The sequence below is a fragment of the Heterocephalus glaber genome, unplaced genomic scaffold, assembly GCF_053883595.1.
Source record: "Heterocephalus glaber isolate CG9 unplaced genomic scaffold, H.glaber_assembly_v1.0 deba00000546, whole genome shotgun sequence".
NCBI classification, from domain to species: domain Eukaryota; kingdom Metazoa; phylum Chordata; class Mammalia; order Rodentia; family Bathyergidae; genus Heterocephalus; species Heterocephalus glaber.
This window is the reverse complement of record NW_028258147.1, coordinates 5811559-5834751: the sequence shown is the minus strand read 5'-3', so window position 1 is coordinate 5834751 and position 23193 is coordinate 5811559. Positions and strand designations below refer to the sequence as shown.

The following is a 23193-nucleotide window of genomic DNA, read 5'->3' as shown; positions in this document are numbered from 1 at the left end:
ATGGGCTTTCCTTTGTATGTGATTTGTTTCTTTTCTCTAACTGCTTGTAGAACTTTGTTCTTCTGTTGAGTTTCTGAAATTTTAACAATTATATGCCTATGTGTAGATTTTTTTTGATCAAGGCTATTTGGAGTCCTATGTGCCTCACTTATCTGTATGTGAAGTTCTTTTCCCCTGCTTGGGAAGTTTTCTGCCATTACTTCTGTGAAGAGTTTTTTTTATGTCATCTGCACTCTCTCCTGTTTCTTCATTGACTTCGATCAGTCTTATGTTATTCTTCTTTGTATCGTCTAGCAGCTGCTGGATTCATTTCTCATGTTCCCGTATAATTTTGAAACAATTTTTCTTTTCCTGGTCATTAATTACAATCCTATCTTCTATATCTGAAATTCTGTCCTCACATTGGCTCATTCTGCTGTGTAGACTTTTAATGGAGTTTTTCATCTCCTGGAGATCTATTTGCATCTGTTTTATGGATTCCATTTGTATCCTATGTTGGGATTCCATCATGTTCCTGAGCTCCTCTCTAGATTTATTAATCATGTCTTGCACTAGGAGTACAATTTCTCCTCTTATGTGAGAAATTATTTCTGATTTCATTTTTTCCAGATCCCCTTTTGTTACCAGTTGAGTGGGTCCAGGTGGTTGAGTATCAGAGTGTTCCATCTCATTTCCCTTTGGGGTTGCTGTAGGTGATCTGGAAGTCTGGTTTTGAGACTTATTTACGTGTTTTCTCATTTCGCCTGGGGGGCAGGGGGGTGCTGTTGGCGCCCACGCGGCTCACCTCCTCTGAGCTGGGAGAGGTGGGACAGGGCCCGAGAGTGGCGGTAGGGATGGTGGCCCAGAAGCCCCTTCCTCTCGACCAGGAGCAGCGGGAATGTGGCTCAGAAGCCCCTATCTCTGGGCAGGAGTTCTTTAAATGCTGAGAACTTGATTAGCTCCAGTACAGTGGTCTGGTAGTCCGGTGTCTTCTGCATCTTTGTAGTGTGGAACCAGGTGGCTATACAGAGAAGAGGCCAAAGGAGCCGGTGGGTGGGTGTTCCAGTGGATTGCTGCTGGGGCGCGGGCTGATTCGGTGTGTTCAGTGCGACTTGTGACCTCGGGATTATGTCTGCAGACCTGCCTGTCTGCAGGGGTCTGATTTGGTGTTTTCAGTGCAACTTGGCCCCTTTATCATTGTGAATCTTTTATCTAAGGTAGCATGCTTGTTCTGAAATATTGTCTATATTAATTAATTTTTATACTAATCATGCCATTTCTGATTTTTAACATTTTCTTGGCTTATATCTTTTCTTTTTAAATAATTTTGAGATATAATTTACATATAACATAATTCACCTATTTAAAATGTATAATTCGAATAATTCAATGCCTTTTAGTTTATTTATAAAGCTATGTGACCATCACCACTATGAATTCCAGAGTATTTTTACCACCTCCAAAAAACCTTTGCACCCATAAGGAATCACTCCCTTTCTCTGCTTTCTCTTCCAACTCCAGGCAACCATGAATCTACTTTATATGCCTACTGATTTACATATTCTGCACATTTTACAGAAATGGAATCATACAGTATGCATTTTTTGTGATTACCTTCTTTCTCTCAGCATAAAGTTTTGAGGCTCATCCACATTGTAGCATTCATCAGTCCTTTGTTGTCAATATTTTGTTGTATGGATAAAGCACATTTTCTTTATCCATTCATCAGGTGATGAACATTTAGTGTGCCAGTGTGAACTCTGTGGATTTATCCCCAAGGACCTGGCAAGCATAGTGTTGTGGAACAGCAATAGTGGGAATGGTGTAGACCAGGTGACAGGTGGAAAGCCACCCTTTCTTTGCTTGTAGAACCTCAGTTTTCTGTTTGTTTGTTTGTTTGTTTTTCTTTTTCTGAGAAACAAACTAAACAGAGAGGTGAGTAAATTATGGCTCTGACTTTCTTCAGGACCCAATCTCCCAGTTCCGCACTGTTCAGAGCACAAAAGAGGAAGTCTGAAATACCAGTCTGCACTCACTGAAACTGTTTCAAATAAAGTAATCCCATTCAATCGAAGAGTTTCCAGTAGATGAAATAGTGTGGTATGGCCTCCAGGACTCACACCAGTCTGTCTCTCAGCTGCTGCCAAAAATAAGAGAATGTTTCCTTTGGAAGTGTTCTTTGTTCTTATTTTAAGGTAAACCTTTACTTTGCAGACTGCAGGGTTTTTAACATTATCTCAAAGTTAACTGTGGAAACCATGATCCTTTGTGGTACAGAACATGGGCCAGGACAGTACTTTTTGGTAGACCTTGGCTTAGGGACATTCTTCTTGGATTTCCCAGTGTCTTTGGTGCTGACAGCCCCCGCTTCCTCTTTAGCTGGTGCCAACACAGGGAAAAAGGAGGAATTAACTCTCAGGTCCAGGGAAGTGAGACCCTGAGGGATTTTGAGGACTAGAGTTAGCCTCCCACAGTGCACCAGGGCTCTGCCCAGGAGCCCAAGCTATAAACCAGGGGCTGCAAACTGTGGTGGAGAAGGAAGGGACAGGGAGTCTGGATATTTTCTTCATTACAGTGCAGAAGGGATTTAAAAATTTCAAATGTGGGCTTTACAATTTATCCTTGCTTTCTGGGCTGGTTCAAACACTCCCTGCTCCTTATCTGAAGCTGTAAGCAAGAGATTCCAAACCAGCCCTTCTTTTTTTCCAGGATCTTTATTTTTCTCCAGGCCTCCCACTCCCCTGACTGGGAAAGAAGGCAGTCCCTATCCTACCTTCCTTTAAGGTGTAAAAGTAATGTTTGCCTCTAGTATAGAAATGGAGAATGAAAGCTAAGCACCCTTCCACACACACACCACCACCATCCCTTTCCCCCTCTGTGCATTTAGGGTCTGGGAACAACAAAGGGAAGAAGAAAGTATAAGACAATAGGGATTAATAGGGACTGTAGGGGAGCCTTCCCCAAGGCATTTAAATTTAAATCTAAAACCAACCAACCAATCAATCAAACAAACAAATCTTCCTGCAGACCAGATTTGTCCCTGGGCTGCCCGTTTGCCACAACTGGGTCTTTCTAGGCATTTCTAATACATACACAAAGATAAACAATATTATAAATACATTCAGATACATGGAACTCATATTTTTATACAAGTAGGATTATAGGTTGATACGTACTGTTTTGCATTTTGCTTTTGCATGTAACATTGAAAAGATCTGCAGGTTGGATGACTTTGTAACTAGTACACTATAGATGAATATTCAGGTTATATCCGGTTTAGGTAAAGCGTTTTTTTTTTCCTTCCCAAATGACATAGCATTGTTCAACCTCAGACACGTGTCAGGGAATATACATAGGTAATTTGACGAAGTGGGATTGCTGGGTCAATTTTGATGGCTACCGGCAAGAGGCTTTCCAAAGAAGTTGTATCTAATTCTACCAACAGTGCTCCTCTGTTTAATTTTGAACTTCTTTCCCTGTGTATGTGTCTCATTAGTTATTCTCATCAGAAAAGGTGGCCTCTTTTTCCCTGGCCAGAGTGAACTACCTACAGAAAGTTTCTTTATTCTGTTTATTGAAGAACTGTAGGAACATAAATATGTTTTGCCTACATAAAGTTAATGGTCTGTGGTAAAGAATGAAGATTTTTAAGTAGCCTTCCATGTCATTTGGCTGGGGAAACACTGGGTTAGTGTGTCGACACCTGGCATGGGTTTGGAGGAAAGAGGTGGGGCTTCTTGGGGTGTGCCGGCTAAGCTGGACCACAGCCTCCATGGCCTACCCCTTCCCTCTTGCTTGATGTACACATCGCCACAGCTGAAGTGGGCTATTTCTCCTCTGCTAGGCACGCACTGGAGCCTGGGGGATGGGAATGTGCTTTCCCCTCCTGGAGTCTGATTACCCACTTTGGACTTCCAGGTGGGGCTAAAATTTCCTGTGAGTACTGGGCTACACCATCCAAAGCTTCAGTTCCCTTTTCCCTGAACTCTCTACTCTCATATCATTCTGGTGAAAGCCTTGCCCTTTTGCCTAGGGGCCATGGCCTCTGTGCCAGTCAAAAGAATGCTTGGAATGGTGTGGAAAGTTTAATCATTATGAGTTTTTTAAAAAAATACAGCCTTCTGTAGTAAAATATTTTGCCCACAAATAAAATATTTCTGCAAAAGTTAGGTGGTATTGCTCTGGTTTGAGCAATACAGTCATGGGATCTTCGGGCCATCTTGTTTCCTTGCCATTCTCCTTATTCCCTGACAGACAGTCCATCCCTTTAAACTCTGATAGAATTTTGATCATAGCTAAATTATATTATATCATTTATTATCTATCACATTGCTTGTTATCAGTTTATGCATTTATCTCTACCATAGGATTGTAAGCTGGTTGAAGTTCTTAACAACAATAATAGTGGTAAATGGTTATTCCTATGTGCCAGACACTCTACTAAGGATATTATACATATTAACTCATTTAAAGCTCATACATTTCTCACAATATCTTGGTATCTCTATTTCTGGCAACTTCTTGAATGTTTTATAATAGTAATTTTATTTAGATCTCTCTGCTTCCACTTATCCAGAAGGAGTTTTAGGGAGGAAAATTATATATAGTTTACGATATATCAGTCCCTTAGCATTATTAACAACATTTTTATAATAAAAACAGACCATAAAGAATAATAACAGGATTATTTTCTTGTTTAGCCTGACACGAAGAGTATTTATTTTGCTTTCTAAACCATTAGTTTAAATTAGAACAATCTATTTCCATATATAAATTAGAATAATCTATTTCCATCCACTAGAGTAGAATAGCTATGTACTTTCTTCTTAAAAGATAAGTAAGCCAAGTGTGGTGGTAGAAGCCTGTAGTTTCAGTACTCTGGGAGGCTGAGGCAGGAGGAGTGCAAGTTCAAGCTCAGCCTGGGCAGTTTAGGGACTTAGTGAGAATCTACCTAAAAATTTAAAATAAAAAAGTACGGAGGATGTAGCTCTGTGTGAAGTCTCTGGGTTCAATCTCCAATACCCCTTCCTTAAAAAAAACTTTTGTAAGCATTAATTCTTTTAAGAAATCACCTGTGACTTTTCAAATATTTTAATTCTACCAAATATTTCTCTTTTTTTCTACCAGATATTTCAATTAATGGATAAACATGAGGAGATAGATTTGGATTCAAATCCTGACTCAACAATTTTTCAAAGCCTAAACTGTCTCATTGGTAAAATTAGGATAATAATAGTTCTTATAGGGTTATTATCAGAAATAAATATACATAAGGAGTTTGGTATAGTGTCTGGCATGAAGTAATCAACAAATGTTTGCTATCTTATCATCTTCATAAAATGTTGGAATGACAAAGAGACACTGAAATAATTGATACTAAGGAGAAAGGAAGGAAAAGATAAGAAAAAAAGAGAAAATAGAAGGAAAAAACAGAAACAAAGCTTCTGTACATGGGGATGGGAGGAGACTTGAGGGGGGAATGAGATAAAATAAAATTTATTTTTAAAAAAGAAAGAAAAACAAACAAACTGATTTTTGAAGTATAAATAAGCTTTTAGGTAGTCAATGTGGGGAAAGACCTATGTGATCAAGGAAAAGGACATGTGTTTAAATTTCTGTGGAAACTGTGGAGAAAGGTATCTTTTGAGGAACTACAATTAGTAACATTTGGTCAGCTTATGATCCAGGTACAAGCAAGGGGAGCAGGGAGAGATTATGAGAGATGATCCTAGAGGAAGGCAAGGGCCACATTGTGAAGTGTTTGTATGAGAAGGTAAAAAGGTTGAACTTAGCATCAATAAAAAGTTTTAAGAAGGAAAGAGATGCAGGGGCTGGGGATTTAGCTCAGTGGTTCTGCCACCTGCCTCTAAAGCCCAAGGACCCAAGTTTGATCCCCGGTACCAAAAACAACAACAACAACAACAGTAACAAAAAAAACAAGAAAAAAGATGTGGTCAGGTATACACTGCAGTGGGTATGTTAATGTTGAACTAGAAAGGTGTAGTGGTGGAGACCCGGAAACTAATCAGAAACAATAATAGTCTAGGTGAGAGATAAGGAGGCTCAAAAGAAGGCAAATGGTAGTAGGAATAGAGGAGAATGGGACGAATTCAAGAGAAATTTGGGAGATAAGATGAAAACGACTAGGAGGAGGGAAACTGCTGCCTGCCTGAGCCCTTGGCCTCACCCTATTATGCCTCAGGTTCTGGGGATTGTGTGTAGGAGACTGGAGTGGACGGTAGTGCCATTAAGATAGGATACAGAAGGAAGTGAAGATTTTGGAGAAGGGGTCAGTGTGGGAACAAGAAGGGGTGGTGAATTTAACCTAGCTCTTGTTGACTATGAGATTTTTGTGTGTCAGCCATGTGAAGATGAACAGGCAAATACATTTATAGTGTGGAGTAGAGGACAGAGTTGGAGATAGAGATTGGGAGTCTTGAGGGTAAGTTAGGGAAATAGTTGAAATATGGGAGGCTCACCAAGATTTCTCCATAGTTAATCATTTCCAAAATATCCCTTCTTTGGCCTTCACTTTTAACAATCCAATGTGAAAAGTACTCAGGTCAGGCAGTGCACAGCTTTATTCTCTAACGCCTTAATACCAGTTAAAGGCGTGGCCTGCCATTTCATACCCTTTGCGATAGGTGGTGCTGGCGCCTAGTACGCAGAAGGCAGCCGCACATGCTGGGCTGGGGGAGTAGGGGGTGTGAATGGCTTGTTCGCCGAAGTGGCGACGCTCTAGCCCAGGGTCAGTTATTCAGTGGCCTGGCCGGGTACTCTCTGAAGACTGGAGGCAAGGGCCAAGAAGCTCTGGCCCCAGGAAGCGCATGCGTGCCCGGTTCACTCCCAACATGGACTCCCGCAGCCCATGTCTTACCTGAGTCAGGTAAGAGACAGACCACACGGGAAAGGAGTGAACTCCATCCTCTCCCTAGCAGCCCCCATCAAAAGTGACGTGTGGATGGTGTGCGTGGAGTGTGCTGAGTGATGACAGTGGTCCAGGGGGTGCGAGCGAGTGCGGGTTCCCGGAGTGTGTGGGTGCTGCACGAGGCACGGCACGTGGGCGAGGGCCACGGCCTTCCTCTTCCTGCAGCTCACCAGAGACGGGAAAGCTGAAGGCTGAAGGCCGAGCCTAGGACCTGAATTCGCGCCTTCGCACAGTTAGCTGGTGTGGCCGGCACCCCTGGGCCTCGGGACTTGGCCCCTCGCCAGGCCTAGCTCTCCCTCCTGGGAAATGGCGTTGGGAGTAGGAATGATCGCAGGTACCCGGATGTGGGCGAGGTGGCGGGCAGGTGGAAGGGGCCGGGTCGTGAGGCCCTTGGGTCTCCCGTGGGGCCTCCTGCATACATGGGGACCAACGGCCGGAGATCTGCTTTGGTGGCTTGGGTGGGGACCCTGGAGGACAGATCATTGCAGCTGAGGGAAGTGCGAGGTGATGAGAGCAATCGAGGAAAAACCAAGACACCTGCTCCTGCGTTGACTAATCCGGGCAGGAGGAATAAAATAAAAAGAGAAGCAGTTTAAAAAGGGGGAGTGGAAAGTGTGGAGAAAGAGTTGTGTGCTGTAGCCTTTCTTCCCCAGGCAGCTAGGAAGAAATTACGGGTGTGTCTGAAAGAAAGTAGTATTAACCAACTAGAATCCTTTAACCTATTTATCTGGTTGAGCGGCCTAGATGGCTCCTAGGTATGGAATAGTGGGGTAGGAGTACCAGGTGTGGGATTACAGGTTGTGTGGAGTAATGCAGAGAGAAGGTGTGTAAAGATAGCTTAAGGGTGCCCAGTAATACTGTAAATGTATAGAAACAACTATAGTATCTGTTCTTTGAGTTTGTTTTATGTGGTTAAGGGATTCAGCTCTGTTGCTTTCTTTCTTTACCATTCATGTTTGGAGCTTTTTGCTGCAAAGATATTTTACCCAAAAATGAACCAGAAGAGAGAGGAAAACACTAGTAGGAATATGTCGGTTAAATTTGGTCGAGAGAGATTGATGTAATTTTAGTGATGATTTCTTCAATTTATCTTTCGGTGTGAAGCAGCCTGCTGTACAGTTTTGAGCTGGGAGACGCACACACGGAAGGATGGGAGGATGGATCACTTTAGCCAAATTCCAGTACCTCTTTGAGTCTTAGTTTCTGTCAGGTAGAAAAAGACCTTAAAAGTCATTCATTTAGTCATATCCGCAAAGCTGGCATACCTACCACAAGGTTCCCCAGCCCTGAGTGATAGAGAACTTGTCATGTAACAGAATGGCTGAGCCACCCAATCCCTCCAGACAGCCCCTGCTCTTGGAAAATTCTTTATGTTGAATCCACATCTGTTTCTCTACAGTTTGCACTCCTTGGAGCAATACAGAATAAAATGTCTAATACTGCTTCCACAAATATTTGAGGACTGCTAATACATTTCCTTCTTCCACTCAGTCCACAAGGCTCCTTTTCTTCACACTAAACATGGCTGTTATTTCAAACAGGGAGGCAGTGTGGGGCAGTGGAAAGCCCACTCTGGAGCCAGACACATCTGCCTTCAGTTCCCAGTCCCTTCACTGACGGAGCCCGCCGTCACTTGTCGAACAGTACCTGAATAGGGGAGTGAGGATGAAGAAAAATAAAGACAAAGAGATAGAGTCGGGAGGGCTCCCAGAGACCGAGCGCCCAAGTTTATTTTTTGCCTCTCTTTTATACAGCAGGTGAGTTTGGTTGTTAATCATGACCCTTATCCAGAGACACCTGCTTCCTTGTTTTCTAGTTCTTTGGAAATTCCCCACCCTCATGGGCTTCCTTGTTTCTCGGGGTTACAGAACGTTCATCACGTTCCAGGGCAATCTAATTCGGCAAGGACACGGTTCCTCATAACATAGTCTCCTTGCTGTATACAATGGAGGGTAAGATTCAAAATGGAGCCTCTTTGGCTAACACCGCTCTCCACACACCGCTCTCCACACTTCACATAATAACATTTAGGACTCCGAGGTCCTGTGTCTTTCTCTGGGATGTGTGAATGGAAATACTCATCTCGCCAAACTTTCTTGAGGATTAGGGACAAATTGGGTACTTTAAGTTCCTACTATGAGAGCTGTTATACCTTCAGTGACATGATTTGTACTATATTTTAGTTAACCTCTGCACATGTTGCTGTTTATGTATCTCTTAATATCTTCTCTGTTGAATAGAAGAAAATACTCTCTGTGCAGTCTAACTTGCAGGATAGTGTAGAATTAGCATATTCTGGGTACTTCTCCATAGTCTACAGTCTCAGTAGATTATTTGGAACTGTATCACACTGACTCATTACATCTTTTGTCAATAAAAAAACCTCAATTTCTTAAAGTGCTGCTGGTCACCCAATTTTCTCCCATCCTGAACTTTTAAAGTTTTTTTCCAAACCTATAATTATGCCTCTAAAAGCAGCAGTCCCGGTGTTCTATTATGTTATCTTCATAATTATTCTTGCATTTGTCATATTCTGGGTCTCAAATTCAGATTAGATTGAGCCTGGGGTGCCAGTCCTGCTGATCTGCTGCTGTTGTGCATCAGTGAGATGGTAAATGCTGAGCTTTCTATGCTAATTTTTGCACAAATCTGAGGTCTTTTTACGATATGCATTCATGTTAGAATTGGAATGTCTGATAAGTTGCTAGGTGAGGGAATATTGCTGCACGTGATGTTGGCCAAGAACAGTATTTGGAAGAACTGAAAGGATTCCCTGAGAGCAAGCCAAACAGGGACTTTGCATTTATGTGTGGTTACATGTTTTCTCAGGGTTTTATACCTTGGACCAGATTCTCCCTCAGCTGGGGAAGCTCCCCTCTGGAAGTCAGGCACAGTTAAATTACTTACCTCTTTGGCTCTTGGGGCATTATGGCCAGCATTTTCTTCCACGACTTCTGAAAGCTTTATCTGGGCTGATCTGTCACATGCTCTGTGTTTCACCCACTCCTTGCCATTGTGCTGGAACTGACTGGGGACTGGAATGCTTTCTTCGCCTAAGCAAGTTCTGAGTTCCTGCCCATCTTAACCTCCATCCCTCCTTTTTCAAGGAAGTTTTTCCTACTTACTTCGTGCTGGAGGACTTCTACGTGCCAGACTTGGAATTCATATTGTTTTGGGGAGCTTTCCCTCTCCGTCTCCCCCTTTCCCCAGGGGTTTAAATGGTTTCTCCTCCCAGTCTACCTACTTGTTCCATTCGGGTAGATATGTTCACGGTCTTCAGAATAAGATCATTTGTGGGACACTCAGTCCATTAATTAGAAAATTATCTTCATCTTGGATGCGGGGTCTTCTGGCCTGGCGAAAATGAAAATGTCAAATTGTTTGTGGGTCTCAAAGGTTCCATTGACAATAAACATGAAAAATATATAATGCCAAGGCTTTTGTCAGTAGTTTAAAATAGGAGTGCCTTGACTGTGTTGAAAGGACCAATTTAAATTTTTCTAAGTAATTCAATGTTTAAAAGGTGGCAGTGGCCAGTTAATACAGGTGATCCTCGACTTATAAAGGAACTAATTATATTTTAAGTAATCAATAAAGTCTCAGAGGGTTAAATCCATCTATAGCTTCTCATTTCTTTAAGATAAATTTCAGATTCCTTATGATGAACTATTCTTCCTAGCCTAATTGTTTTGCCTGTTGGTGTCCAAAAAGACGAGGTTTTCCCTCAAGGTTTTTCGGTTGGGAGCCTCCAGTGCTTTGCCAATGCCGACCCTTCTGGCTGGAATGTTCTTTGTCTCTCTGGTAAATGTCTATTCATTATTCAGGCCATCCCTTCCCCCTCCCCTTAATTACTTCCTCCCCTGTAGCCCTCAAATTCTTGTACTTATTCATTCAGTATTTGTTAGGGGCCTGCATTGTGGCCCACACCATGGCAGGCTTAGAGGATACAAAAGGTAAATAATATTTGGATTCCGCCTTTGAGGGCCTTACATGTTGTGGGGGAGGGGGCTGACTTCTCACAAAATATTACTGAGAAATAGAAAGAGAACTAAAAAATTTAAAAAGTGTCTGTCACCCTTCCAGATCGCCAGTGTCTTCCTCTGAGGCGGGGGCCATTTCTCATTCATTTGGTACCCCGGGGCTCTTAGCATGCTGGGTGGTGCTAAACGAGCATTTGACCTTCTCAGTTGGACCTCAATAGAAGTATTCTCAGTCCTTTCCCACACTTTCTGATGACACACTCTTAGGTAGTGGCTTCTACAGTGTCCAGGGGGTGGCCCTGAGCTCCTGGTGCGTGGTGAGATGCCCGCGGGCACAGTCAGCCGGACAGTTGGCTTCTGTCGACTTATAAGGGACTATATTGCTGGGCTGCAGAGCCACAGAGCTGCCGTGGTACGGAAGAGAGGCCTGCAGCGCCCCTGCTGGAACAGTCGCAACAGGGCCCAGGCGTTGCTCGCTGGCGTGCAGCTGGCACGCGGTCATCAGAATTTCAGTTTACAGCTAAAAAATGCACAAAGACACTCTGTGATATGCTACACCTTTGAAGGCGTAATAGAAGCCTTTTCAAAGAATTATGGATTTTAAAAATGCTTTCCCTCTTTCTTGCACCGCTAGGGCCCTTTCATCAATTACATCATACACAAATAAAGGGGGGCTTGCACTCCCGATGGCACGGTGGGTCCAGCGGGTTTTGGGACGGGTGCTGCGGTGGCCTCTCGCATGCCGACCACGTGGCGCTGCTGCAGAGGGAACGTGCCTGGCACCTTGCTGTGGCCCCAGCTAGTGAAACCAGACTTTCTGCAACTTTGGCTTGCCCCGCTCCGTAGCGGTCATACCATGAATTTGTCCACCATTCAAAGGAGGGTCCTGGAGAGCCTGTCCTTCCCTAGCCACACGTGTGACCCTTCGTCATTACCATACTTAGGGGCTTAGCCCGCTTTATGGACATGGGTAAGCACAGGTTTCAGCATCCACACTTCGGGCACAAAACAGGAGCCACCACTGCAAGTATTCAGCCCAGCTGCCCTTAGGTCAAGAGACCATCCTCTGGGCCCGACCTGCGGCTGGTCTAAGTGAGTGTCGGGGTCTTAAGGTTCTGCCATCTTTACCCGAGGCGTGTCTATGAAGAAGGGTTTCTACAGCAGAACCATGAGCTCGGAGTTGGAGAGGGGTCTGCGAGGGACCTACAGGGCGGTGTTGGGTGTTGGCACCCCCAAAGGTGCATGTGAGGGGGGTGACTCATCTCTCCTGCGGTGGGGCTGCGGGGAGGAGCTCTGCAGCCAGAGAGAGCGGGAGGGATGCTGCTGCGGCGGTGGGCGGGTCATGGGCGGGGCGGGGTGGGCTCTAAAAGACGGTGCCCCCTCGTTCCGTGCTGCTGTGGCCACCAGCGCATCCCAGCGTGCGTTCCCCAGGCGGGCGGGCAGCCTTGGCCCCGGCGCCTCCTCTGCGGCAGCCTCGCCTCACCATTCAGTGCAGTGCCGCATCGGACGCTCCAGTGGCTGCTCGCTGCCGCGGCCACTCACCTCACCGCCGACCCACGCGCTGCGCCCCAGCTGCCCCTGAGCCTGCATTGCTGCGGGTGCCACCGCGCGCCCCAAGCTCTGCAACCCTGCGGCGGGCAGCATGGGATAACGCGGCCATGGTGCGCCGAGATCGCCTCCGCAGGTGGGTGCGGCCTCCAAGGGGGTACGAGGGGGTGTGGTCGACCGGGATTGAGCCGTGCAGCTTCGCCGGTGCCGAAAACCCTACCCGGTCCGCGGCAGTGCTGCTGCCCTGGAAGTCGCCGCTCCTGTCCTCGGTAGGAGCGGACTCTGGGTCTCCCTGGCTTAGGATTTGGAAACCCTGGAATGTCCCCAGGTGATTTAGGATGTTTAGATCATTGCCTAGTCCTGGTGTGTTTTAGGATCTCTAGACTATAGTACTGTATTACCCTTGTGTGAATTGGGGATTTTAGACCCCGGTTGTCGCTGTGGCGTGACTTAAGGATTTTTAGCCCTTGAAATGGCTCTGGGGGGTTTAGGATTTTAAAGACCCACCTATTGCCCTGTCACAATTTAGGATTTCTAGACCCCAGCATCGCCCTGGTACGATTTAAGATTTTAAGACCCTGCTATTGCCATGGGGCGATTTAGGATTTCTAGATCTAGTCATCACTGTGGCGTGATTTAGAATTTCTAGCCATGGTAATGCCCAGGTGGGCTTTAGGATTTAACCTGATTAGTCCTGTGGCAAGACCTGGGATTTGTAGAACTTAACATCTCCCAGTTTAGGATTTCCAGACCCTTCAGAATTGCCGCGGCACGACTTAGGATCTCGAGATGTGGGTATTGCCGCGGTGCGATTTAAGCCTTCCAGACCCTGACGGCGCAGTGACAGAGGACCGCGTGGGTGTACCTGGACCCACCAGGCTCCTGGCTCTCAGTACTCTCGCGGTGTTAATAAGGGGAAGTGCGGGGGAAATGGGGGACGCGACCAAACTGTCATCATGGTACTACTTCTGGGAGGTGTTTGCTTTCTTTTAGATTTCCAAAGTAGTGCGTTGTCTCATTGCGATGCCGTCAGGTGGGCAGATTTGGGCAGATGAATACCCTCTCCATTTATAAGATGAAGAAATCAAGGCGCAGAAAGGTTAATTTCCACAAAGTTGGTTACTGGATTTTGCTGAATTCATACTCTCGAATCATGGGTCCATTGAATAATGGAGATTCAACCAAAAATGTTTAATCTATTTTGTCTGATTGATAAAAATCTTGAAATGTTCTCGGAGCATTTTTACTGAGGTAATTAAGACCGAGAATGGGTCCCTGCAGGGTTGCGTCTTTCCTTTCTGGGAGTGAAAGAGGAGGATGCAGTGTGTATGCTGGAGTAGAGTGAGGGTGTCAGGTGCTTCGTTTTTACAACCCCCCAACACTAGCTGGAAGCCCCCTAGTTTGCCGCTACTGGAGCCCATCCCTGGCTCTGCTGAGTCACTGCACATTCAGCTGCTGGGACAGTGAATGGGTGCTACGAGAGGCAACGTGAAAATGTATAAACTGAGACAGGACAGACAGTGCTAAGAAAATAACCGAAACCCAATACTTTTGGTCATTTACCTTTCAAGAAGGTATTGGGATGTATATAGTCTGTTACTGTTTCAGGGAGCAGACTGTGATAGACATCATATCATGTTCCATCTAGCACTTCTCAACTCATTCTTAGAATTACCTTAAAAGGTAGAACCACAAGGTCATGAGTTCGATCCCCGGTACAAAAAAAAAAAAAAAAGAACCAAATTATTGTGTTTCACAGATACTTTGGGAGGGGGAATAGACTGCCTTACTAATCTCTAAAACATAAACAGGGGAGCTGAGATTCTTCAAGGGGCATGGTTATTTTACCACCGTGGGACCATCAGTTTATTTTTAGAGTTAAAAAAAAAGTATTTTGTGAATTGGATTAGTTTGTATCAGAGATTATGGGGAGATTACAGGTAATACAGTGGTAGGGTGTGTGTCCACTAGGACTTTAGTGGTTGATTTCCTTTATTTATAGCTTTTTTTTTTTGGTACCAGGGATCAAACTCGGGACCTTGCACTTGCGAGGCGCGCGGCAGAACCACTGAGCTAAATCCCTGGCCCAGTAGCTATTTTCTTGGCAGCTCAAATTTTAGTTTTGTAGAGTATGGTTTATATTCTGTTTTGAGAAAACTTCTGACAGTTCTTTCCCTTGTGACCATTGGAAGTCACAGACTAGATAGAGGAAATTGTTTCTAATTCCTCTTCAACACTTTTAGTCAGTGTGGATAAGACCTTTGAAATTCTGGGAATGGCAAAGCTAGGTGTACAAACCAGTGCTTCCATCCAAAGACAAAACCAGTTCTAACATGCCAGGTATGGGTTCTGACTAATTGGGGGGGGGGGTTCAGGGGGAAGACCCTATGAAATTAAATAAATGGGAATTTCCACAGCTGTCTGCTAAGAAAAGCAGAAATATAATCAGCTCCCCAGACTTCTCAAAGAGATTAGATATTTGGGGTCATGACCAAGCTGCTTATGTTGGAATATACTGTGCAACAGCTATCTCCTCGCTCTTACAGACTCTGCTCTGAGCAGTTTCTCAGCCCAAATCTAGACAGTAGTGCTAAATAGGGCTTCACTTAGGCCAGAAGGCTGATGAATATTAAAAATTAGGAACACTTCTGTGCTTAAGGATATGTGTTTACACATACGCTTTAAGACATTAGTACCTTGCATGTACTTTAAACATTTTACTGGAGAGGGCTGTTGAGTAGGTGGTAGAATTTTTAGAGTAAATATGAGGGAAATTATTTTTTCCCTGTAAAAACTTGATAAAAGCGAGCAAAACCTCCTTAGTGGCTATCATGAAGAGCTCATAGGGAGAAGCTAGGGGAGGGGGGAGCAGTAGATTACATATTGAAATATTTTTTCCCCTTAAAACTAGATTGGTGAGCAAATACGTGATTGCTATAGCAGGCAAAGGCAGTCACATTCTTATTGTGAAGCTTTCTGCTATGGTCCTTATGGGGGGCGATTTCCCACTCCATGGTACCAGTTCTGGTTTGCAGATGTGTACAGTGCCCCCCACCCTTTCTCCACAGGATGAGGGAGTGGTGGGTCCAGGTGGGGCTCCTGGCTATGCCCCTGCTTGCTGCCTACTTACACATCCCACCCCCTCAGCTCTCTCCTGCTCTGCACTCATGGAAGACTTCTGGCAAGTTTTTCACCTATAAGGGACTGCGCATCTTCTACCAAGGTAAGAAGTGACCAATGGAAGACCCTGAAGGTGTGGGTCACTTAGATCCTAGCTGAGATCCTTACTTTGTGTCTGTTGGTCTCTGTGCTATGCTTGAAGGAATGGACTATTTCCCCTTATTTGCTTGAGAGCAGGGAGGTTCAGAGAGCTGCTGGGAGGGTAGGGAATAAAACTGAGATTACAATTTCTGTACACCTGACTTTTTAGTAAAAGTATTTTTCCAGCCTAATATGTATTTAGATACGGATTTTCTCTTTTGAGCGCCCCTAGTGTTAGGTAGTAGGTACAAAATTCAGAGATGGAACCATTGTTTCCCTCTCATCCCTGATTTTATTTTATTGAATTGTTTTCTGTAAACATGATTTGTCATATGTTTTCCCAAATGTGATTTAAATCTTTCATTGTTGTATAAATTAATTTGCTAATGATAATTATTATTATGACTGCTATTTATCAAGTAATTATCATATGCCAGGCTTGAGTTACATTTTCAGCCTTGTTTCATTTAATCTTTACAACAGCACTTGGAGATGGGTGTCATTAATCTCATTTCATAGGTGACGAAACTGAGGAACAGATTGGAAAAGATTTCTTTTGGGAGGGGGTCAAGAGCAATAACGAAAAATGTTTGTCATAAACCGTTTTTCATTATTGCTCCTGACCTCCTCTCATTTGCTATATTCAATTAAGTGTAAGTATATAATTTTCTTTATGATAGTTGGTTTGTTTCCAGACTGTCAATATCTGGCATTGCACAGATTCTTAATAAAGCTCCTAGGCTACAGTGTATAAAAATTTTAATTGGTTCCAATTAAATTATTTTTGAAAACTAACCAAATTTTCATGCTATTGGCAGTATATGAACGTATTTGTTTTAATCTAATACTACTGTTTGGCTAACTTTAAAGCTATTTAATGATCCATATTGTAATACACATTTAAAAAGTCTATATTGATCGATTGACCCTTTTTTTGTAGTTGATAGAATTTTGTAATAGTCTTAGCATTATGCTTTTGATGATGCATTGGTTCTCTTCTGAAATAACAAGTGCTAGACAAACAGCATAAATGAAGGCATTCACTGGGAAGACCTGCCATACCTTAGAGAATTTTTGTGATAAATTAGTGATAAGGTCAAAGCATTTTTATCTCTTGTTGTAATTATGTTTTTAACTTTGAAAGTTTTCTTTTTACTGTGAAAAAGTTTACATACTAATAATGAAAACTAGAGGAAGAAATCAGGATATGCTTTTGGAAAAACATCTAGGTGAAAGTGAGCAACCTGCCTTCAAATATTTTCATATAAAGTGTATGCTATTTGCATTTTTAATATACTGATTCAAAAGAGAAAGTGCCTGTTCTTTGAACTAGATTACTTAGATTTTTAACATCTTAAAGGTTATTTTTACAGAGAATTGGTCTAACAGATTTCTTTCCTTTTTCCCAGACTCTGTGGGTGTGGTTGGAAGTCCTGAGATAGTTGTGCTTTTACATGGCTTTCCAACTTCCAGCTATGATTGGTACAAGGTAATGAAGTCAGTTTCTAGATCCTACTGTATCTTTAAAAAATCCAAAATCAAGGATTTTCTTGTCAGCACTAGGAGACTCTTGCACATTTGAATTGCTTAATAACACAGCATCAACATTGAACTGTTTCTCATTTACTCTACGGGAGTAAAAAGCTCTTTGGCAGTCTGGAAGGATCATTGCCAAGTTAAAAATGCTAGAGTTCTGTCCTTGATAGAGATTAATTACTAGGAATCAAGCACTTTCCAAGAGAATCATCTGTGAGGCCTATAGTGGCTCATGAGGCTTTTGCTTTATCAAGTAATTTTCTTTATCCAAATCTGTCTGTTTAATTGAGATTGGGATGAAGCTGCTGTGAGGGGAGGGGCAGCACAGGAGTAGAAAGTCCAAATCACCCTTTCTTTCTTATAGATTTGGGAAGGTCTGACCCTGAGGTTTCATCGAGTGATTGCCCTTGATTTCTTAGGCTTTGGCTTCAGTGACAAACCAGTAAGCAGAACTTATATGGGGCTGGTGTTGGCGGTGGGATAGGTGTGGAGGGAGCGGTCAGGTCAGCAGAGATCTGCACTTGTGACTATCCTGTATATCTGGCCTTTCCTTTCCTTAGAGGCCACATCACTATTCCATATTTGAGCAAGCCAGCATCGTGGAGGCACTTTTGCGGCATCTGGGACTCCAAAACCGCAGGATCAACCTATTGTCTCACGATTATGGAGATATTGTTGCTCAGGAGCTGCTGTATAGGTCAGTGAAGCCACAGACTTGTTACCCTACCGAACGATGCTGGAAAAATAAATAGTTCCTGGACCCATCCTAGCCCTTTCCCTGGGGGAGAACTGTCTTCACTGCTGCACTCGTGTCTGTCTGCTCAGCTACATGTTTCCTCATCCCTTGTTCCAGGTACAAGCAGAATCGGTCTGGTCGGCTTACCATAAAGAGTCTCTGTCTGTCAAACGGAGGTAACTGTCTTGGTGGTAGATGGAATTGGGATATAGCCTAGAAGGGCCACTTTAGCTGTCATGGGACAATAAATGATAATCTGATGATACTGCAGACACAATGAAACTAGGTCTTTTACCTTTTCTTTGTGTCATGAGCTGCTTTGATGGTCTAACGATATTTATGGACCTTTTCTCAGAATACTATTTTTAAATATAGAAAATGAGATCAATAGCACAAAGGAAAGTGATTATATTGAATGTGGTTGAAGAAGCTGCACTGTAGTCATATATGTTTCTTTTGCAGTGCATTAGACAGATCTAATGATGGGTTTAGCAACACTGATTAGAAGTAGTGAGGAGTGTAAAGGCTATTTTGCTGTATCTGTAAGAACTGCAGTGGATTATAAAAGAATAAGCTTCAAGATAGAAGGCCATAGGTGCTTCTATGTCTGTGGTATTAGTATTAGATCCGTAAAGTCTTAATTAGATGCTAGCACCAAGTTTCAGTTAGAAATTAGTGACCCTGTATTAGACCTTTCAGAGATGCTTGTATTATGTACCATTGAGCTCAGATTGTAAATCTGCGAATATCTAAATGTCCCGAGTGCCTTAAGGACAGCTTGGGAGAAGAGTCATAGTGCTCCTGTGTTTCTTCCATTGACTCTGGAAAAATATGGAAAAGCAAAAACTAGATTTTTAAAAGATTTACACTTACTGAACAATTCCTCTGAGCAATTGGAGGATATGTTAAAGGGAGCCAGAGCCTAGTTATCAGCATGATGTATGACAATATAGATTATTTCTCCCATTTTTCTACCTTTAAAATGGGGAAGTAATTCCAGTGGACTAAAATTTTACCAGTTGAATATGGAATTGCTTGGCGAAGTAATTATATGACACTGCAGTCATGCTTTGCTTAATCAGGGAGATATACATATATATGGTCCCTTGTTGACTGAAATACTGTCATGCAGTGAATGACTGTACTAAGTTTTTATTTGCAATTCTGTCTTGGCAGTAAATGTCTCAAAGGTGACAGTAAATAGGGTCAGTAGTCTCCAGTAATAGGTTTGCATTTGAACTAAGTTTTGGTACTGACTAAAACCAATCTCTTCTTCTAAAGGTATCTTTCCTGAGACGCACCGTCCTCTCCTTCTCCAAAAGGTTGGTTACTTTACTGAAAAGAGCCTGTTTTAGGATTTGTGCTGACATAAATAGTGCTGGGACTTTTTTTTTTTTTTTTTTTTTGGGTACTGGGCATCAAACTCTGGGACCTTGCGCTTGTGAGGCAGGTGCAAGAACCACTAAGCTAAATCCCCAGCCCCTGTGCTGGGACCTTTTAATGGCTGTATCTGCTGTGATGGACTATAATTAAAGTCTTCTTCCTTATGGATTCACATTAATGAAGTTAATTTTTCCCTGCTTAGGCAGATAAAAGCAGTGGAAGTGACTCCTACATAAAACTAAAAACTGTTTCTGAGGATGAAAGATGAACAAATACTTGAAGAAATATTACTATGTAAAGACTTGTGTCACAAGCATTAAGTCTGAATAAATTGGGATCCTGGTCTAAACTTAAGTCTTAAGGACTTATGGCCAGGCAAAAGGGCTTGTACCCATAATACTAGCAACTTGGAAGACTGAAGCAGGAAGACTGCTTGAGCCCAGAAGTCTAGGGCCAGCCTGGGCAACACAGAGCTCATTTCTTTAAAAAAAAAAAAAAAAAAAAAAAAAAGTATTAGGGATTTAGCAAAATGTAAATAATCTCTTAAAAGGAATTCGAAACAGATTTATCTCCCACAAGAGAAGAATGTGGGTCAGCAATACAAAAAAGAGAAAATAAAGCCATGTACCAAAATTTTCAGGTAGATTTGGCTACCTTTATTAGTTCTTAGTATAAATTCTTTTAACCTGGTGCACTGTCATCTTTTGCTGGATCCTTGATTTTTTTTCACTTATTACCTATAGCTACTCAAAGATGGAGGCGTGCTCTCACCCATCCTCACAAGGCTGATGAACTTCTTTGTATTCTCTCGAGGGTAAGTCACTATGAAAGACTGACTGTATAGCCTAGGAATAATTACAGCCTGGGCCAAATCCTGAGATTTGGTATTTTCAAGCAAAGGTGTTGGCCTCTTGTTAAGGTAGTAGCAGTAGAAGGAATTTATAAACCACTTCAGGGCCAGACCGTGTGACCACTGAAGTTCTAGTCAGATTTATCATTCTAAATTCTCCCCACACTTACCTTTCTGCATTTTTGACTCTTTCCAGTCTCACCCCAGTCTTTGGACCATATACCCGACCCTCTGAGAGTGAGCTATGGGACATGTGGGCAGGGATCCGCAACAATGATGGGAACTTGGTCATAGACAGGTAAGAAATAAGCCTTTGTTTTGGGTTCCAGAAAGGCTGTTCTGGAATTTGGACAAAGACACAGGATTGCTTATTCTGTGCCTAGCTGGCTTGTTTTCTACCACAAGAAGGCTGGTTTAGGACTGTTAGGCACACCTAATATTGTCATGGTCTGTGCTTTCCAAAAAAGAAAGAAGTCCAACAGGGTGAGCTCCTACACCTAAGCCATTTGGTGCTTTTTGCTTATAAATTGCTGCAAATTCTAATGCTAATTTTGTTTTGTACCTGACTTTGGCAAATCCTTCTTTAGACTCTTTGTTAGTACTAAATGCTTCAAAATGTTCATTCTCCTTTCTGAAAGAAGTCTAAATGCAACCCTCACACTTCAAAAGGCTCGTTTTGCATGTCTTTTTGGTTGCAAAAGGGAATGAGACTCAGGATTTCCCTATGTTGTACAAAGAATTGCCAGGCCTCACTTCAAATGAGAACAAGGATCTTGAGATGGTGTTATCTGTAACTCCTTGAGGTAGGGCTCTGTCCTTTTACCAGATGGGTCAGTGTAGCTTCCAGTGTTTTCACTGATGGCTTTGCTGGGAATTGTGCATTAAAGGTAGCCATTCTTCTTTCCCACTCCTAACAGCCATAAAATCCCCAAAGATTCATTTTACTACATAAAATTGAAAAACAAGAAGAACTGTCTTAAAATTTTCTTATAGTTTCCTTTCCAAAAAAGCAAATACTATTTCTAAGAGGCGATACTGAGGTTCACAAAAATAATTGTCCTGAAGCTGCCAGCCAGAACAATTAGAATGCATGAGTTTGAGTGTTAATATGTGGCTGTGGCATCTTATATTTAGAAAAAGAAATTCTCCCCATTCTGTCTGTGGTACAGAGATGATGCCTTATGGTTATGCACTTCTACATTTAGAATTTCAGAGGCAGATGTCAATTTAGAGATCAACCCTCTTTAGAGATCAGCAGTTCAATACTCTTATTTTAAAAATGAGGAAACTAAGTAAAAAGATGTGTGCTATATCATATCTTTGAGGCATTGAGCTGGTTAGTGTGGAGCCAGAATTGGAACCCAAGATCCAGGCGTTAGTCACATACACTCCAAAATAACTCTTAGCTTTTCTGAGACCTCATTTCTTGCTTACTGGATGCACGGAACCATTAATTCTCACATCGATAGCAGATATGATCACTGCTGTAGTCACTTGGATAAAGTAGGCCGCTCCAGAAATTCCAAATTGCTTCTGCATTAAGATCCATCTCTTGCGGCCATGTCAGGAATTTGAATTCTGTACCTGCTGACTTACCTGTCCTATAGCCTCTTACAGTACATCAATCAGAGGAAGAAGTTTAGAAGACGCTGGGTGGGAGCTCTTGCCTCTGTAACTATTCCCAGTGAGTATCTTTATATTACTTCTTGATAGGAAACCTTAAGGAGTATGGGGTTAAAATAACCAGAATTCCTATCACCTCTAATAAGGATTTCAAGATTTGGCAAATAAGAATATAAGACATGCAGTTAAATCTGAAATTTAGCTAAACAACTACTTATATATGGAGGACATACTAACAAAAACCACCAAAATTAATTTAAAATCTGAATTCAGATTTCACTGGGCATCCTTTATTTTACTGGCAATGCTACTCCCAACATCTAGAAACACCAGTGACATCTGTGTAGACTGAAGTATATAAAACATTGAGGGTATTACTGAAAATGTAGTTGGTATTGCTGATTTCTTTGGTGTGCACTATCACTGAATACCACATTAAATGTTGAATTGCTGGGACTGGAGGCTGATAATCAAGAGCCTTTAGGGCCGAGGATTTAGCTCAGTGGCATTGCACCTGCCTCGAAAGTGCAAGGTCCTGAGTTCGATCCCCAGTACCAAAAAAAAAAAAGACTGCTCATTCATCTTATTTGTACAGATTTAAAAAGGAAATCAGTACAATGCTTCCCACATAGTGGCTAGTGCTCAAGAAATTATTGGTGGGTTTCAAATGTCAAGGGTCAGTTGTAACTGAAGAGACTTAAGAAATGACAGTAACAGTATCTTGATCTACAGAAAGAGAATGTTGAAAGTGGGGCTTATTCCTTTTGGTCCAGGGCACAGATGAGCTGAAGAGGGACCAAATGGTTCTATGTAGGAGAAAATGTCCCAAATGAACTGATTGGGGAACGCTCAGTAGTTCCTTATAGCCTAACCAATAATAGAAGCTAGGTTTTCTATCATAAAAATTTTTATTTTACAGAAATCTCCCACCACATCCCAGGGGAGTTAATTTTAGGGTGGCCGTAGGAGAACAGATTTGAGAGCTTTCAGTAAGTCATTCCTCTTCTCTTTCCCAGTTCATTTTATCTATGGGCCAATGGATCCTATAAATCCCTATCCAGAGTTTTTGGAGCTGTACAGGTGAGTCTCCCTCAGAGGTCTTAGTTTTGTTAGTATTTCATCCTGACAGGGGTAAACACAACTACTTCTTGAGGGACACTGGCACTGACCTCATTAGCTTCTCATCCAGGAGACACAACATAAAAAGATGAGTCGGGAAACCTTATTCTCACATAAGTATAAAGATCAAGAAGTTCAGTTATACATTATCTTAAATAGCCTGTTTTCACATACTCCCAGGTGTAGAGGTTAAAAAAAAAAAGCTATCACGTGAACCACAGTATGAGAGTAGATACCCTGTTTTAGTCTG

The 23193-nt window shown here is 42.6% G+C and overlaps 1 protein-coding gene across 5 annotated transcripts in view; it reads left to right on the top strand.

Annotated features, from left to right (window-relative positions):
• Positions 1 to 6650: 6650 nt before the first annotated feature.
• The window catches only part of Mest (mesoderm specific transcript), a 41269-nt gene continuing 24726 nt past the window's right edge, over positions 6651 to 23193 (top strand). Inside the window, exons 1-11 of one of the 5 annotated variants that reach the window (XM_004856324.3) lie at positions 6651 to 6865; positions 15504 to 15658; positions 17106 to 17185; positions 17597 to 17674; positions 17793 to 17929; positions 18086 to 18144; positions 19250 to 19290; positions 20095 to 20165; positions 20398 to 20499; positions 21809 to 21885; positions 22841 to 22904. In XM_004856324.3, the coding sequence (XP_004856381.2) occupies positions 15505 to 15658; positions 17106 to 17185; positions 17597 to 17674; positions 17793 to 17929; positions 18086 to 18144; positions 19250 to 19290; positions 20095 to 20165; positions 20398 to 20499; positions 21809 to 21885; positions 22841 to 22904 (863 nt within the window). In that variant the 5' untranslated portion in view covers positions 6651 to 6865; position 15504. The other 4 variants (XM_004856325.4, XR_015448688.1, XM_087204528.1 and 1 more) reach the window with 4 other exon arrangements.